The sequence below is a fragment of the Alligator sinensis genome, unplaced genomic scaffold (genome assembly GCF_000455745.1).
Source record: "Alligator sinensis unplaced genomic scaffold, ASM45574v1 scaffold93_1, whole genome shotgun sequence".
Lineage (NCBI taxonomy): Eukaryota > Metazoa > Chordata > Crocodylia > Alligatoridae > Alligator > Alligator sinensis.
This window is the reverse complement of record NW_005842243.1, coordinates 1575630-1593975: the sequence shown is the minus strand read 5'-3', so window position 1 is coordinate 1593975 and position 18346 is coordinate 1575630. Positions and strand designations below refer to the sequence as shown.

The window sequence follows — 18346 nt, the reverse complement described above, 5'->3', positions numbered from 1 at the left end:
CATACATTAACGGGAGTGACTGGAGTGTCTTTACTGTGCAGAATTTCAGCAGAGATTTTTCAGAATAACAGTAAATTAAAGGCTAGTTGTTTAAAATAATTTTTCAAGATGAAAGCTCCATTAAAATGGAACATATTTTTTACAATATAACAAGATTAAAAAGATACAACGAATGGATGTTAGTTTAATTATGATTACTTTTTATTATAGTAATACATAGGGGACCCAGGCCCATTTTTCTAGGGACTACATAGAGATAAGAAAAAGATGGTTGTAGCCCCAAAGAGCTTCATCTAAATAAACTGTACATGTTTGCATATTATTCCTGAACTGAGCATTTTGAATTTCTATTCTAAAACAACATTTAATAAAAACTAATATTATGCAGTTCCATATTGTGCACTATCATCTGTAAAAGGGAGGTTTTGCAAGATGAAAAGGGTACATCCCTTTGTGACATCTGACAGCCCAGCTGCCTTCAAACTATGCCCTTATTGACAATTTTTTTTCAAATCCATTGCCTGCATTCAGCTTGCAGACTACTAACTGGTAGGAATTTACAGCAACATTTTCAGAATGGCCTACTTTCAAAAATGAATCAGGCACTTGGGGAGCTAAGTCTGACTGAAAGAGGTCAACATCCTACTGACTTGGAAGCCTGCGTGTTGCCCAGAATAAAACCCAGGTCATTCTCATAGCTGCATAGGTTGTATGGGGCTACTAAACCTCACAGACAGGATTTAATTTGCCACTAATCTTCAGAAGTGTCTGAGAACCCACTCAAGGAGCTGATCTGCTGAGTAACAGGATACTACTTTTACATAGCTGTTTTTCAAAGTAGAATCACACTTTAACATTGTCAAGCTCAAGTAATCAAAAATCATAAGTTGATCTTGCAGCAATCATGGGATAAAAAAGAAAAAAAAGAGAAACCGTTTTTGGGTCAGCCTTCTGATCATTTAGCCTTTAGGGAAATGGCACAACTCTCTAAGGTATATGTGATCATTTATGGATTTTAAATTTGCTTATCAAAATACTTAAAAACAAACAAACAAAGAATCAATGTTTGGCTCCTCTTCAGAATAAAGTCCACATAAACTATGCCTACAGTTCAATCAAAGATATTACTGCTGATTTTTATATAGACATATTCAAATTAGTTTTAAGTTGGCTTGCTTAGGTGCTGGTAGCAGTCTTGCCATGGTAGCATGGGGCTCAGTATGGGCTGCAGAATATACCCAAAAATCTGTATGAATATTTGGGGAGATAACCAACCCTGAGGTCCATGTTGCTGCAGCTAGCTGGCCACTGGTATTTGACCTAAAGCTACTATTTATTGAATCAGGATGGGGAGTGGGGAAAATACATTAGATTAGCTTAGATTCATGTACAAGTGAAGGGAGGAGGCAGGCAGCTGCTGTCAGAATCGAGACGTGCAGCAGCCTCCTGCCCCCCACTCCACTTGCCCTCTGCAGCTCCTGGCCCCCTTCCCCCCACCCCCTTACTGTCAGGCAGCTCAGCTTAGGCTTGGGCTGGATTCCCTCCTGAGCACAGAGCACAAGAAAATTCCATCCCCTGTCCTGGCAAATCAGCAGTGCCACTGCTGCTGCATGGGCAGCAAGGGCTGCACTTCCATGTGCTATGCTCTGGGAAAGAAGAGCCCAAGCAGTCAGTAAGAGGGGCAGGGAGAGTCAGAGACTGCAGGGAGGTGGGGGGGGAGGCTGTGGGGAGCTGGTGGAGGGGGTGAAGGTGACAGAAGGGCAAGAAGGCTGCAGGGGGAAGAATTGGGGGGGGCAGAGATCAAAGAGTGTCTACATGACCCCCCCTCAGCCACTGCTTTCCTTGTTGTAAGGGTGGGGGAGATATAAAACAACCCTGCAATAATTAGGTTCTATACCTGGAAAATTATAACAAATTTATAAATTTTCCATATATAGAATAATTATTCAGGGGTCAACTTAAATTCAGGGTAATTTAGATTCGAATAAATATGGTAGTTTGGATATATCCACGTGAGCGGTAGTGACATCTTGGGATTGAAGTCTAGATGTGCCTTTCATCTTTCTTGTCCCATTTGGTATGGAGGGCAGCCATTCTAGGCCTTGGCAGCCTTCTGTCTTGGAGAGAGAGAGAGAATGGAGAGTGACGGGATGGTAGCTGTGCAGTACTCATTCTTCCTCCATCCTCTTCCCACTTGCCTATTTCCTCCCCTTTCTTATCACTTTCTTTCCTCCCTTGCATTTCCCAGCAACTCATTTTCCTTCAGCACTCCTTTTTCCCATGTATCATCTTAGTCATCTTTTATGCTGCCTCCGTTCATGAGCACTCCCTTTCATTCTGTCCTTTCCACCTCACAGTCCCTTGCACTTCCTTCAGTTTTCCCGCATTTCTCTGTCATCATGAACTTACCAGGATATCTGCCTGGTAGTTTATAGTCTTGTTCCATGTACTTTACATTCTCCTGTATCCTACCCTGCTCTCACTAAGGCTATGTCTACAGGGCACAAAGCAGCAGAATTTAACGGTAGGCATGCCACATTAACATGGCTATGCTGCTTCTAGTTTAAGAGCTAGCATGCACGGCATCTCAGCATGACACTGACTTGTACCCTATAGACATACCTGAAACGGCACTATCAGCTTAGCCGGGGTGGGCAATTATTTTGGGCTGAGGGCCACTTGCCAAGTTTTGGCAAGCTGTCAAGGGCCACATGGGTAGCCCTGCCCTTTGACAGGTGCCCCCCCATGGTCGCCATATTGTGACCTGAAGTCCCATCCCCTAAGCCCTGACCTTTGCCACCAGAAGTCCCTGCCCTTGCCCCTGGAAATACTCTGTTCAGCAAGGGGTTTTGCCATCTCGGAACCAGAAAAATACCAAATTATATTCTAAAAAGTGAATATCTAAAACATTCATTAATTTGATTTCAAAAAATATTTTTGCCCTAGTTTACATGTGTTTGTGTAGTGTACACAGAGGTGAAATGAACTCTTACTCTTGTATATTGTGGGAGGGTGAGGGGTGGGTATAGGGTTGTCAGGGTGTGTGGGAATGTGAGGTATGGGGGAGGGTATGGGTGTGTCTGTGGGGGTGTGAGGGAGCATGTGGGTGTGTACATGGATATGTGGAGTGTGGGTAGGTATGGGGTTTGTGGGGGATGCATGGGGAGAGGGTGGCAGGGGTGTGTGAGGTGTATGGTGGAGGGGTCTGCATGTATGGCAGTACGAGGGGGGGTGTGCATGTGTATAGTGGGATGTGTGTGTGTGTGGAACTCACCCTATGAATGCGCGCACACACACACACACACACACACACACACACACACACACACACACACACACACCCCTCCTATCCCTGGCCCCATGCTCCCATGGTCTAACGATGCAGCTAGGAGCCATGTGGTGCTGAAGCAGTGCATGGGCAAGAATTCAGGGAAATGGTGGGGATGGGATGGGACTGGGATGCTGAGTCCTACTGCTGACTCCCCCTGGGTCCTACTGCCCTGGCTCCTGTCATCTTTAACAGGAAGCCAGGAGCAGATAAATATTTATTTTCTAAATTTTTTAGGGGCCTTGTGGGCGAGATAGAATGGCTTGGTTGGCTGGATTTTGCCCACCCTGGCTTAGCCCCATTAAGATGGTGGCCTTTTTAGACATGTTATTTTGAGACCAAAAGGGGAACAAACAGGAGGAACTGGGGAACAAACAGGAGGAACTCGCCCTCAGAATAGCTAGCTCAAATCCAGATGTCGTAGGGTTAACAGAGACATGGTGGGACTCATCCCATGACTGGGCAGTTAACATTAGGGGCTATAGGCTGTACAGGCGGGATAGAGAAGGCAGAAAAGGTGGGGGGTGGCACTTTATGTCAAGGAGCACTACACATCCTCTGCCAGCAGTATGGGGTCAGGGGAAGGGCGAGCTGAAGTGCTCTGGGTCAAGATCCAGGGGGGGCAAGGCGAGAGGGATTTGACGGTGGGGGTCTATTACAGACCCCCCAATCAGGAGGAGGAGCTGGACAGGGAATTTTCAGGCCAGCTTGCAGAGACACTAAAAGCAAGGGATGTAGTTGTCATGGGCGATTTTAATTACCCGGACATCTGCTGGGAGGAGCAGTCAGCCGGGACGGACCGCTCCAGGAGGTTCTTGGCCGAGTTGCAGGACCTCCACTTGATTCAGGAGGTGCACAGTCCCACCAGAGGAGATGCTCTGCTGGACCTGGTCCTGGCCGCAGGCGACGACCTGGTAAGAGGCCTCCAGGTTCTTGACCACCTGGGCAATAGTGATCATCGCGTGCTGGAATTCACCATCCAGCGTAGAGTGTCAAGGGCCCGCAGCAAGGTGGTGGCCCTAGACTTCAGGAGGGCCAACTTCAGTGAGATGAGGAGATTAGTGGGAGAGGAACTGGGGTCCTTGAGGGCAGAGGAACTCAGCGTCCAAGAGGAGTGGTCGTTCCTTAAGGAAACGATACTCGGGGCCCAAGGGGTGTCCATCCCGACAAGAAGCAAGGCGGGCAGGAGTGTCCAAAAGCCCCCCTGGCTCACCAAGGGTGTCCGGGAATGCCTGCTTGCCAAAAGGGTGGCGTACGCCCGGTGGAAGGGGGGTGTAATCTCCAAAGAGGAGTATACCTCCTCTGCTCGGGCCTGCAGGCGGGCTGTTAGGAAGGCCAAGGCGGAGATAGAGCTCGGATTAGCGTCCAGGATTAAGGATAACAAAAAGTCCTTTTTCAAATATATTGGGAGGATGAAGAAGGCGCCGGGTAATGTGGGGCCCCTGCAGGATATGCGGGGCAATCTGGTGGTTGCGTCAGAGGATAAAGCGGACCTCTTTAACCAATTCTTCACCTCCGTTTTCTTGTGCAGGGACCGGGACTTCCCTGCTGTGATAGAAGCCGGACGCGAGGGGATCGCCTTCAGACCTCAGGTTGGGGAGGACCGGGTTAGAGAGCTTCTGGAGGGGCTGGACGCGTTCAAGTCAGCGGGTCCGGATGCTCTCCACCCCAGGGTGCTGAGGGAGCTGGCTGGGGTTATTGCAGGGCCCCTGGCACGGCTCTACGAGCGATCGTGGTGCTTGGGCCAGGTGCCAGACGATTGGAAGGTAGCTAATGTGGTCCCCATCTTCAAAAAAGGGAAAAGGGAGGACCCGGGCAATTATAGGCCCGTCAGTCTTACCTCAATCCTGGGGAAGCTCTTTGAGAAGATCATCAAGGAGCACATTTGTGATGGGCCGGCATCCGAGATGATGCTCAGGGGCAATCAGCATGGATTTATTAGGGGGAGATCATGTCAGACCAACCTGATTGCCTTTTATGATCAGGTCACAAAGGCCATGGATGCAGGTGTCGCGGTGGATGTAGTCTTTCTGGACTTCAGCAAGGCCTTTGACACCGTCTCTCACCCCATCCTAATTAGTAAACTAGGCGACTGTGGCATAGATGCCTACACGGTCAGATGGATTGCAGATTGGCTGAAGGGTCGCACTCAGAGGGTGGTGGTGGATGGATCATATTCGACTTGGGGGGAGGTGGGTAGTGGAGTCCCTCAGGGCTCGGTCCTGGGCCCTGCGCTGTTCAATTTCTTCATCAGCGATCTTGATGTTGGGGTGGAGAGCAACCTGTTTAAATTCGCTGATGACACCAAAATTTGGGGGGAGGTGAGCACGCTAGCAGGGAGAGAGAGATTGCAGAAGGATCTGGATAGGTTACAGGGGTGGGCAGACAGGAACAGGATGCGTTTCAATACGGACAAGTGCAGGGTGCTGCACTTGGGTAGTAGGAACCAGCAGCACACTTATAAGATGGGGAGCTCCCTACTTGAGAGCACGGAGGCGGAAAGGGATCTTGGTGTCATTATTGACTCCAAGATGAACATGGGCCGACAATGCGAGGTCATGGTTGGCAGGGCTAACCGGACCTTGTCGTGCATCCACAGGTGCATCTCGAGTAGAGCCAGGGAGGTGATCCTCCCCCTCTATGCGACGCTGGTCAGGCCGCAGCTGGAGTATTGTGTCCAGTTCTGTGCGCCCCATTTCAGGAGGGATGTGGACAACATGGAGAGGGTCCAGAGGAGGGCCACCCGCATGATCCGGGGACAACAGGGCAGACCCTACAGTGAGAGACTGCGGGACTTGAACCTATTCAGCCTCCACAAGAGAAGGCTGAGGGGGGACCTGGTGACCGTCTATAAACTCACTAGGGGGAACCAGAAGGGTTTGGGGGAGACGCTGTTTCCCCTAGCCCCTGCTGGCATAACAAGGAATAATGGGCACAAGTTGATGGAGAGGAGGTACAGATTGGACATCCGAAAAAACTACTTCACAGTCAGGGCGGCTAGGAGCTGGAACCAACTTCCAAGGGAGGTGGTGCTGGCCCCTACCCTGGGGATCTTTAAGAAGAGGCTGGATACTTACCTGGCTGGACTCATTTGAGTCCCGTTTTTGTTTTTAGGGTGAGTGGTTTTGTTTGTGTTTTTGGGTTGTTCTCCCGCCCTGGCGGGGGGGCGGGCTAGAAGATCTATTAGGTCCCTTCCGACCCTGAAACTATGAAACTATGAAACTATGACTGTTTTGTTGATCTTGTCTGACCACCTGTATAAAACAAACCATTTAACCTCACCAAGTAATTTTCACATCAAGCCATAACATCTGGGTGAACTATAGCTGAAAGACTTCAAGTGATGGAGAGTGTTTCATATCCTTAAGAAGGTTTTTTTCAATGATTAACTGCCTTTCAGTGTTAAAGGATAAGAGTTGAGCTCTAAAAGTTTGAACACAGAAATCAGTAGATCATGAAAACTTAAGAAGAAAGCTAAATATTGCAAGAATTAAAATAAACAGAATGACTGGCAACTCTGGTTTTAAGACAGAATTCATGTTGTCTGACCTTATAGTTTAAGTTTTTAAAACACAGCTACTTTCAATTTTAATTTGACTTTTCTGTGAAAGAAGGTGTCAGAACAAAGGCCAGAAAGTTCTAGTGTGGGCACTGTTTAATATATATATTTTTAGATTATTTAATTTTTAAAGAAGCTTCTTAGAGTGGATTTAGGGTTCCCCACAATCCTAAAACAAAGTGGAAGTGTTGATCACTGGTTATAACATCTGAGAAGAAACTCCTTGCTAGGGACAGACATTACACATAAACTGGTTTAAGTATCAGAAACTGGTTTAAACCTGTAGCAGAACAGATGAGACTTAACTGATTTGGCTCAAACTGGTTTATGCAATGTCTGTCCCAGACCCCTTGCTGGTTTAAGATAAACCCCCAGCATCCCAGCATGCTCTCTGGGCTGGGCGGGGCTCTTTGCTTCACAGCAGGGATTTGCTTCCCTTCTGCTTCCTGGGCAGAGCTCCTCTGGCCGGGTCTGCTGGCTTCCCCATGCCCCTCTCTCCCTCCCCTCTCACCACTTTCTGCTTAAGCAAGGATCCCTTCCTCCTCTCTCCACAGCACGGACCATAGCCAGCTTGTTGTATGCTAGCTAGTGCTGTATAAGGCTCCAGCAGCAACTGCAAACACAGCAGGATCTTCTGGCTCCCCCCTGCCCTACCCCACCCCCATCATTGCTCAAGCAGGAAATCCCCCTACTCCCTCCCTCCCATTTCCTACAGCACAGACCCCAGTCCCAAGGACTCTAGGTATGTGGTATGTTAGCTAATGCCAGTAGGCATCTCTGTGTGTGTGTCTCCAATTTCATTGGGACAGGCAGGCAGATAGAACAGAGCTTTTGGAGCTAATCAACAGGTCACCTGGTGAGCTGTTTAAGAAGAGTTTGAAGTAATGGGTGAAAGGCTACTGTTTTGCTAATTGGGTGATATCACCTCCGGGCTACCTTGCTCACCTGTCAGTTTTCTGCAGACAGTCTGACAAGCAGGGAGGGAGACTGAAAAGACTCGTATCATCAACAGATGCATGCGCTGCACACCCCACCTTGCCTCAGAGTGCTAGCAAGGGTCTGGGGACTGACAACTCTCCCATCCCTTGAGCAGCCAGTGGGGAAAAGCCTGGGATGCTGCAGACAGACATCCCTAACAAGAAAGTCGTTAGGGGCCTGGCCATGCCTTGCTCAGCTCAGCACTGTGGAAGGGAAGGGAGGGCTGTTCTAGTGCCCCCCAGCTTCTTGCCTGAGCCACTGCAGGCATGTGCCTAAATTTCCTCAGTCCAGAGAGAATGTCCGATTTCCAACTGGTTCAGCATAGCCAGGTTAGACTAACCTGCAAAGATTGAATCAATTCAGGCTCAGGCTCTTTGAATGTCTGTCCCTAACCCCTAAGGCTATGTCTTGGAAGTGATAAGGTACGAATCCAGTCAGTGGACAGCAATTCCAAAATCTTGGGACTGGTGCCAGTCAGACTCCAACATGTTTTCTCCAGAGGCAAATAGAGGAAGGAAGAGAGGGAGAATCAAGATACCTTCAAATATATATTTGTCTAGAAATGGGCTTGCTAGTAGTTAATAAGCCTGAACCCTAGGCTACCTATATTACATAGTGCAAGTGGATTTGGGTACCACAATAGGTCTTTGTTGCTTAAGGAGGAGTGTTGTGTATCTGAGAGTTGGAAAAAAGGGAGGTTACTTACCATTATGACATTTTAAGGCCATCTTTCATGATTCGTATTCACATGCTCAATTCCCCTCAGAGATCAATGTAATGTTTTCTGAGGTGATATCTTTGCAATTATATTTTCTAATTTCATTTACTTTTGTAATTAAAATTTTTAATTGGTTTTTTTTTTCTTGGAGAGGAGCTGATAATTTCTGCACAATTAGGAACTCATTGGAAGGTTCCAGAAGCAGAAGTCCTAGCTGTTGATGAGGCTCACTGGACAGGCTCACATGGCTTCCCCTGTGGTCTACTACTCTTCCTGCCTCAATAGGTTAAAAAATCATAGCTGAGTGAGTGCAGTTGTATCCTTTCTGCTACTGGCACTTAGCACCAAAGAGAGAACTTTCCTTAGTAGTATCTTTAAAGAAGCAGAATTATCAGAAAACAATTTTCCCTAATCCTCTAGCACAGGGGCGGGCAGTTATTTTGGGTGGAGGGCCACTTACTGAGTTTTGGCACACCATTGAGGGCTGCATGACAGGCAGCTAGGGGCAGATAAATATTAATTCTCTAAAATTTTTAGGGGCCCTGCAGGTCAGATAGAATGGCCTGGTGGGCTGCATCTGGCCCCTGGGCTGCATTTTGCCCACCCCTGCAGCAAGAGGGTATGTTTATAAAACTTCTGTCTGCCAAAAATTTTAAGGATAGCAGAGGAACATCAGTAATGATTTGCTTAGAGAAAAGGGTCTTTCAGCATTATCTATTGCTGCTGCTCTACGATCTAATTTCTTATCCCCATTAATATCTTCCTCGTTGCTCCAAGAATTTTCATTTTGGATGGAACAAATATGCTCATCTCATTTAGATGTGGTTTATAAGAGGTTCAAAATTTGTTTTACTCTAGTTCCTGTTTGTTTGTTTTACTCTAGTATCTGCAAATAATTGGAAGCACCAACTCTAGCAGGGTAAGAAATGAATTCTCTAGCCATTTCATCTAGACAGTGATGCCTAAGTGATTCTTGTGAGTGGCCTGAACTCAAATAAAGTTGGATCTGCAATAAAGGATATGCTGCAATGAATAAATGGAACATAAAATAAAATAAACTGAGCTGCACAATCTGAAAGCTTTTCTGAAATGACAGAAATGCAGTTTGAGTCAAGATATTCTGGTGATCTCAACATTCTCTTTAAAGTTTTTTGAGCTGTCAAGTGTCACTCACTTTAGCAGGCATTTTACTGATTTGTTGCTGATGTGAAGGAATATTTTTGTTGCATTTTGCAAACATTGGACCTGATTCTGATCTTACGTATTGGTGACTTCAGGGTTCCTGTCTGTGGTTGCCAGCATTTAAAAAATACTTCAGGGAAAGGTCTCTAAGTCATCTGTGATTGCAGGAAGACAAGAAGTAGTCTTGCCAGTAAAAAAGGGAGTTGCATGTGCACCTTGATGAATTTTAGGTCGTTCTTTGAAGGCTAAAATCGGTGAATGACTTAAGTGCCTAAAGTAGGATTTGGACTTATTTAGACTTTTAAGCCCGAATGTACTCTTCATAAAAAATGTTATTCAGCTGCTGCCTAACCTTGGAGGCATTTGAGCATACTAGATTCCTCCCATTTTCACTTTAAAGCTCCCCATGTGCCTACATTTGTGCCTTCAAGTTCCCAGAAACCACCCGAGCCTAGTGCCTGTCTCCTGTCTAAGGTTAGGATCTTATTTGCAGTCAAAGGGAGGGCCTGACTTTCAACATGGGTAAACTGAGAGTCACAAATTAATTGTTAAAGATCTTTGGAGGTTGAAATAGCCAAATGCTGTGCTCTTACAGTTGGACAGTCTCTTTCTTCTTAGTGGAAAACTTGTTTAGTTTTCTGAGCAGATACCTATCTACCTAGAGTCCAGGTTACATTCCCTTTCTGTAGATTTTTTTCACAGGTAGCAAAACAGACTGTATGCATTACTCATTATAACACATACATTTTCTAACATTTTGTTTCTTTGATGGCAGGATCATTATAGAGTAGGGATGGTTCATGCCATACAATTAAGATAAAGATTTCAGCACCTCTGTTTTGAAGAGAGTTAGTATTCAGGGTTTTGTTTAGACTTTAATGCATAAAGGAGTTAGGAGATATTTGCTTAAGCAGTTGTCTAATATGAAGGTGAGTTAGTTTTCACATCAGTTTATACAAGCTGAAATGGGACTTTCTGCCTAATGAATGCTTTTCTTTTATAATACAACATTGTTCCTGTGTTAGAGTCTGTTAAGTATCAAACAAATATGTATTATTGGGAGCATAAAGCTATGCTGTTGTGGATAAATTAAGCAAACATAGAACAAAGTCATCGATAGACTGCATGCATATAGACACACCAACCAAAAATGGGTCTGGTATGGCTGTCCACATTCATTAAGTATCAATTATTTTCTTTTTTGTTTGTTGTTACTTTGACTTTATTAAATTTATTCTTTTTCACCCCTACAGCTGTGATATTATCCTGATAACAGTTGCTGGAATGAAGCTACTTCGGTCCTCATTCTGTAATCCTATTAATCAATTTGTTACTTTAAGCTTCACTGTAGTCTTCTTCCACTTTGACAGTAGAGAGAGCTCAGATGACTTCTTACTGAATTTCTTCATGATGTCCATTGTGTTTCACAAGGCAAGTTTGCAGACACCATTATTTTCTTTGATCTTAAATATTTACATGGATTTAACTTGTCTTTCCAGTGTTCCAACATTGATAAATGGCTAGCAATTTTTTAAGATGACTTATTGTCACATTTTATCAGAGACAGACCATTGATTAAATTATCTACAGGACTGATCATTAGCTTTAAAGTTAAATGTCTTCTGTCTCTCTGCAAAACATCAGATTTACTTCAGCATTCATAGGATACTATATAAGTTCACACTTGTGATTTAGTTATTTTATATTTATATATATATATATATTCAAGAATGGAATCATAAATGACTTGGAAAGGGGCCTCTTGAGTCATTAGTACAGGGTTGCCCTCTAGATGAATTGCTGGAGTGTAGGTTTTTTTTATCTAGGCTTCCTTTAAATGTCTCAAGTGTTTGACTCAACAATTTCCTTTGGGAAATGATTCCGTTGTCTAATTGTCCTTCTGATAAGAAATGTTTTCCTAATGTTAGACATACATTTTTCCTTTCTTGGTTTCAAGCCATTACCCTTGTTGTGCTGTCTTTAACCTTAACTTCAAGGTTCCTTCAACCCTTGTACATCTTTAACTCTCAACTTCTATGGACTCTCTTCACTTCGGGTTTTTTCTGAGTTATACTCATAATTTTGAAATTTATCTACACCAGCTGTGGGACTGGATTCTGCCCTGATTGCCCATTCACTGAACTCAAAAGCATATTTAATTGATGTTGTGCTTAAAACCACAAGAATCACTGGAGCTGTGTCTATATTAGAGCTTCCAGCACTATTAATGCTAATTATCTAAAGCATAGTGGCTATATTTTTTGCTTTTTTAATATGGTCCCCTGTTACTATGGTATCAGTCCTGATGCAGTTGGACCCACTAATAGCACTGGCAAAATATTGTTGCTAAAATATATTAGTGTAGACATGGTCCATCAGTGTGACCCAGCTAACTCCCGTTACATAACTGAGAGGGGATTGGCATGATACTATGGTTGCTGAGTCTGTATATCAGAGAGGTCCACCAATAAAAGGATATATGTCTAGCCTCTGAGCACAAGGAGATCAGCCCTCAGTATCATCTCTACTTAATATCCTAACCTCAATAATTACTTGGATTTGAGGACACTGATGGGCCTATGTTTAGCTTCTCTATCAGTTTTTTTTTTAGGAGTGAAAATGTGGGTGTCAGGTGATAGATATTGGTACTTGATGAGTCACATGATGGTCTTAATCCCTAATCAAGATTCTTGGGTGCCCTGGTAGACATGGTTCATTCCCTTCACTAAGAGAGATTGTTGATTATTTTGATTAACAGAAGTTCCTGGTTATATTGATATTTTCATTAACTAAACAGAGCTTGTTTGTACACAATATGTGGCTGTTGGACTGGCAACTGCAGCAAGAGCTGTGCAGTCACCCTCTGAAACTCTTTTCTATGCTTTTTCAAACTGGACAAAAAGCAGAGGCTCCTAGGATCTTTAGTTCTTCATCAGCATGTTACAGTTTCTATGAAGAAAGCTCCGTGTTTGTAGAGTTTGGGACACTGGGAGTTTACAAGAAACATTTTGTTTCTCAAATGCTGGTTATATGAAGCCTCCTAGAGAATTAGCAAGTTAGGCTTAGAAGAGATAGGTTAGTGAGGAGAATGAGAGTGGCTAGGGACAGATATTAAAAAACCCTGAGCCTGAACTGATTCAATCTTTGCAGGTTAGTCTAACCTGGCTAGGCTGAACGAGTTTGTAACAGCACAGACCTCCCAGACATGCAGGCACATGCCTGCAGTGGCTCAGGCTAGAAGCTGGGGGGTGCTAGAGCAGCCCTCCTGTCCCTTCCACAGTACTGAGCTGATGGGGGTGTGGCCAGACCCCAGTAGGATGCTCTGATTAGCCCAGCAGGGAATTGATGACAGTGTTTATCACCCTCTGACTCAGACTTTACCACCCCATTAAGAAAACAAGAGAGGGACATTACCAGCTACTTGTTGATTCTGCCTGTTGATTCTACTTGTTGATTCAGCACCGACTGTAGCCAGCAGGTGGTCTGCTAGCTAATACACAGATATCTCCTCAGCAAGGCAGAGGAGAGGAGGAATTCCTGCTTAGCAGGGAGTGTGTGTGTGTGTGTGTGTGTGTGTGTGTGTGTGTAAGTAAGGGGAGGGGAGTAGCCTGCAGCCTGTGCTAGAGCTCCAGCCAGGGAGCAGAGGGGAGGGACCAGCCCCACCCAGCCCAGAGAGCATGCAAGGATGCTGGGGGAGTCTGATTCATCTTAAACCAGCAAGGGGTCTGGGACAGGCATTGCATAAACCGGTTTGAGCCAAATCCGTTAAATCTGATGCTACATTCAACTAGGTTTATCTCAAACCAGTTTTAGCCATTTTCAAACTGGTGTATGCGACTGAACATGTGTTTTGTTACAGGTTTAAACCTGTTTCTGATCACTCAAACTGGTTTATGTGTAATATCTGTTCCTAGCCAGTGAGATAACTAATGGTATATGCTAAATTAAATATGGAGCCCTGTGCTTTGAATTTTTATAGGTTTGCTAAAATAAAAGCTTCAGTAGCTGATTGTAAGTATATATTACAGACAAGATTTGACAGTGCATTTTCAGCATAGTTCCATCACATTTTCCAAATCCCATTAAACCCGAACTTTTGAAGGTTCATTAGTTCATCAGGTGGCCTTGTCCTTCTGGTATTTTATAAAAACTGAAAGTAAATGGCTGAAAAGCCTCTCCACACAATGGTTATTCATGCTCTAAAAAACAGCATTATGGATGATAGCAATTTAAAATCCTATTAATTTCAAATCCAAAAAATAAGTTGTTTTACTTCAATTAAACAATAGCCTGTGATTAGTTCAAAAAGATTTGATGGCACTCTTTTATAAAATCTTTCTTTTCACTTGGAGCTAAGGATAACATCAAATAAAGATGTATGAGCTTTCCATGCAACAAGTTTTAATCAGACTGTATCTGGTTCTGTTCCTAAAAGCTTTGAGTCTTTATAACTTCAGCAGCTGACAGCTTCAATCAAGGCACGGTTCAGTCGTATCAGTATTCACAACTCTTTTTAAAACGACAGAATAAGAAGTTTATATTACCATCACCTTTTGACTATGTAGAAATAACCCATAAAATGGTACAGTAAAAGCTCTGTTATCCGGCATCCCCTGGGAATGGAGGATGCTGGATAACAAAATATGCCGGTTAATTGAGCGGCCCTGGCTGCCGCTTCTCCCGCCGCATCTGGGGCATCCCTCCGCCCCGCCCGTGGCATTGCAACCCTTCCTGCCACAGCGCCGCCCATCCTGCAGGACAGGGAGGTGGGTCCCGCACAGTCCCACACGGCCTGTTATGCCCCCGGGCTGTGGAGGCTCGGCAACACAGGCTGCTTTGCCCCAGGCCATGGGGGCTCAGAGAAACTGGAAGTGCTGTGGTGGGCACTTCTGGTTTCACTTTATACTACAAGCCAGCATGCTGGTTAGTGAAGCATGCCAGCTTATAAGATGCCGGATAGTGCAGCTTTTACTGTAGTCAGTATCTGCTTACTCATTGAAGCTGTGAACTTTCCACTGTCTGGATAATGGGACTTTTATAAGTGTTACATCCAACGTAACCATATTGATGGCAATTTTTGAGCAGAGGGAGTCCACAATAAACCATTTGCTTGCTATCTAAATGATATTGCATTGAACATGCACCATTTTTTTTTCTTCTGCCAGAGACTGGAGGAAACTACATGTAAATGCAATACATGTTCACGATTTGGTTAGTGACTCCTTAGTCAGATTTCTGCTGAATAAGCTTCACTACTAATGGCAGGTAGAATATTTCTGAATCTCTTGGTGATCATGTTTCTTCCTTTATGTTGCTGTGATGATGCTATTAATACAGTTCAGTCAAATCAGAGAATTCAAATCAACATGACTCCTCACTGGGCAAATCAGGGCATTAAAACCACAATGGCTGCTCACAGATTTCTATCTACATTTACAAATAACCATGTCTCCCACACTAAGGCAATTATATATCAGCACAAGAGGAGATTTTTTTGTTTAATCAATGTGGACTTTTTTGTCCTTTTTAATGCCATATAACTTATTAAAGCCACATGACTAATTTTGTGCTCTTTTGAAGGTTTTAACCCTTATCTGCATTTTTACAAGTTGTAGAATTTAAAAGTTTAATATTAAAAACAGGGTAGATAAGCATGAATTGAGTACAGTTTTAGGTTTCAAATTGCCTTATGAAAGGACCAAGGTAAATGATTAGAATAGCTTTGTATTTTTTTTAAAGAATGGCTAAAACCTTAATTCAAATAGAATAGTGTTTCTTAACCTTTTTCATTTTTTGCTACTTACTATGACCTGTGGCACACACTACACTTAAGATGTGATTAACCAGTTAATCATGTCTTAAGCTGTTAGCTGGCTGCATGTTAATGGTTAATAGGTGGTAAAACAAGGAATAAGATACAAAGTTATTACACAAAAGATGTGTAATAACTGTGGTTGATTTCTATCACACCATTAATTGAATGTGTGGCCAGACACATGGCATGCCCCTGTGCTGGGGCTCCTAGAAGTGTCCATTCTTTGAAGTCTTTAAATCAAAACACGTGTAATACAGAGATAGCGGCTATATCTCAAACAGAAATTATAGACTTAATGCTTAGACTAGATCTTCTGTGATCTTAAACTCTATGAATCTATGGAAGCACTTTACATGGGCCATTGGTTCTCCCTGGACTTCCTGGCAGACACTGTGAATATCATGTGATAGTCTGAGCCATTTAAGTTAATTGAAAAGAGAGTCAGGTACAAAGCACTGAGAAAAAATATTGTTTGGAATCAAGGCAGTGATAGAACAGGAAATAAGTGCATTTCACCCTGGACTTCTCAGTATGTGAGAGGAATTAACTTTTGAAGTTTTTTCCATATTCCATATTTCATAAAGTGAAAATATTATTCAGTTCTTGGTGGAAGAAGAAACAATGAACTATTTGGAGTCGCTAAAGAAAGCAGTTAGTTCTTGCATCAGTCTGATATCTATCAACACAATAGTTTAATTGAGCTAAGTCAGGGAAAATCATAATTGTTTAACTAAATGGGGTTTAAGCAATAGTTCATGCCTCAGAAACATGTTTAAAAAGGAGTATGGCCAGTACAGCTTCTTCGGACAGCCATGCTACTATGTGAATTGGTTTTAGAGGATGCTGCAAGATTTGGTGGTTCAAGACTAGGAAGAAAGGGAGTGTAATGAAACAAGGGACCACACAAGCAGCAGAGGCTCTGGGCTTAATATGGGCTGACTGTCAACAGGGATGATGTCAATGGGAATCCTCTCCAGCACACTTGCCAGATTTGTTAAACAGGTAGCTTTGCACTTTCCTCAGTGCAGTGATGCATTGTAAAACTGCTGTGTGACAAGTGGGCCATTAATGCATTTTAAGTGCTTGCACAATCCCCTTCTGGAACCTTGAATGCTAAAGACACACTTAGCGCTCCTTGAGTTCAGGGGAGGGAAGGTAGATTAGCTGTGGCTGCCTTACATGAGAGCGCTGGGTGGCATGGGTGGGTCCAGAATTTTGGAAAGCGGGGTGTGGGAGCAATGACCTATGTTACAGGAGTGGCTGTCCCCTAGCTCCCAGCCTGCCCACACAGACTCCAGGGTGGGCACACTGTACCAGAAGGGCAGTAGTGGGGGATTTTTTGTAAATCCTTCAAGCAGGTAAGGATCTTCCCTTCCCCTCCATGCTTATTCCCCTCCCCTCCCTTTCCCTCCCCTTCCGCCCACCCTCCCCCATCTGCTGATGCTTCTGTCCCCAGGGCTAGGTACAGACATTACACGTAGACCAGTTTAAGTGATCAGAAACTGGTTTAAACCTGTAGCAGAACAGATGTTCAATGCACATAAACCAGTTTGAAAATGGCTGAAACCAGTTTGAGTTAAACCTGGTTGAATGTAGTATCAGATTTAACTGATTTGGCTCAAACTGGTTTATGCAATGTCTGTCCCAGACCTGTTGCTGGTTTAAGATAAATCAAACTCTCCCAGCATGCTCTCTAGGCTGAACAGGCTCTCTGTTCCACAGCAGAACTGGCCCCTTCCCTCTGCTCCCTGGCTGGAGCTCCAGCAGAGACTGCAGGCTGCTCCTCCCCCCTTTCCCTCACCACTCCCTGCTAAGCAGGAATTCCCCCCTCCCCTCTGAATGAGTGGATGATGAAAGGTGTCTGTGTATTAATTAGCTAGAAGACCACATGCTTGCTAGGGTCAGTGCTGAATCAACAAGTAGCTGGTAATGTCCCTCTGTTGTTTTCTTGATGGGTTGATAAACACTGAGTTAGGGGTGATAAACACTATCATCAATTCCCTGCTGGGCTAATCAGAATGTCCTGCTGGGGCCTGGCCACACACCCCTCCCCCCAACTCAGTACTATGCAAGGGAAGGGAGGGCTGCTCTAGCACCCCCCAGCTTCTAGCCTTAGCCACTGCAGACATGTGCCTGCATGTCTGGGATGTCTGTGCAGTTTCAGAGTGATTTAGCCTAGCCAGGTTAGACAACTCTGCAAAAATTGAATCAATTCAGGCTCAGGCTTTTTGAATATCTGTCCCTAGTCCAGATGACTCAGGGTTAGGGGGGGGCTCGAGAGCTGCTCTTCCTGGGCTGCACATGGAGCCAGGCTTAGCAGTGGCAGGAGGTGGATTCCCTTCCCGTGTCTGCATCCATGCTGTCAGGGAACACTGGGGGGTAGGTGGGGGGGTCTGTGGGTCGGGGGAGGAGGTCCCTGCTCGCTGCTGCTGCTATCTCTGGATGAGCCTGGCTGTGTGAAGTTTGGCTGGAGTGGGTAAAAGTGGCTTTGGAGCTTCCTTGCCCCTGCCCCAGTGCAACTGGAGACAGCAGCAGTGATGAGCAGGGAGGTGGGGAGGGGAGTGGAGGTGCTACTGAGCATGAAGGAGAAATGCGTGGGGAATTCTTACTTGCTTCAGGACTTTAAAAAAATGTCTCTGGCTCCTACTCTCTTAGTGTAGCCGACTTAACACAGGGGGCTGCATCCATGCCACTATACTCCACTCTGGATCTGCCTCTGCTGGGTGGGGAAAGAAGAGAGGAATGTCGTCCTCCCTGCTTCCCAGT

General features: G+C 44.7%; 1 protein-coding gene across 1 annotated transcript in view; it reads left to right on the top strand.

The window, feature by feature from the left end:
* Nucleotides 1-18346, top strand: part of PCNX2 (pecanex homolog 2) — a gene marked incomplete at its 3' end in the record, with an annotated part of 251039 nt that overhangs the window by 135646 nt on the left and 97047 nt on the right. Inside the window, exon 21 of the mRNA XM_006027452.1 lies at nucleotides 11019-11196. Coding sequence (XP_006027514.1) covers nucleotides 11019-11196 — 178 coding nt within the window. The remainder of the gene's footprint in view (nucleotides 1-11018; nucleotides 11197-18346) is intronic.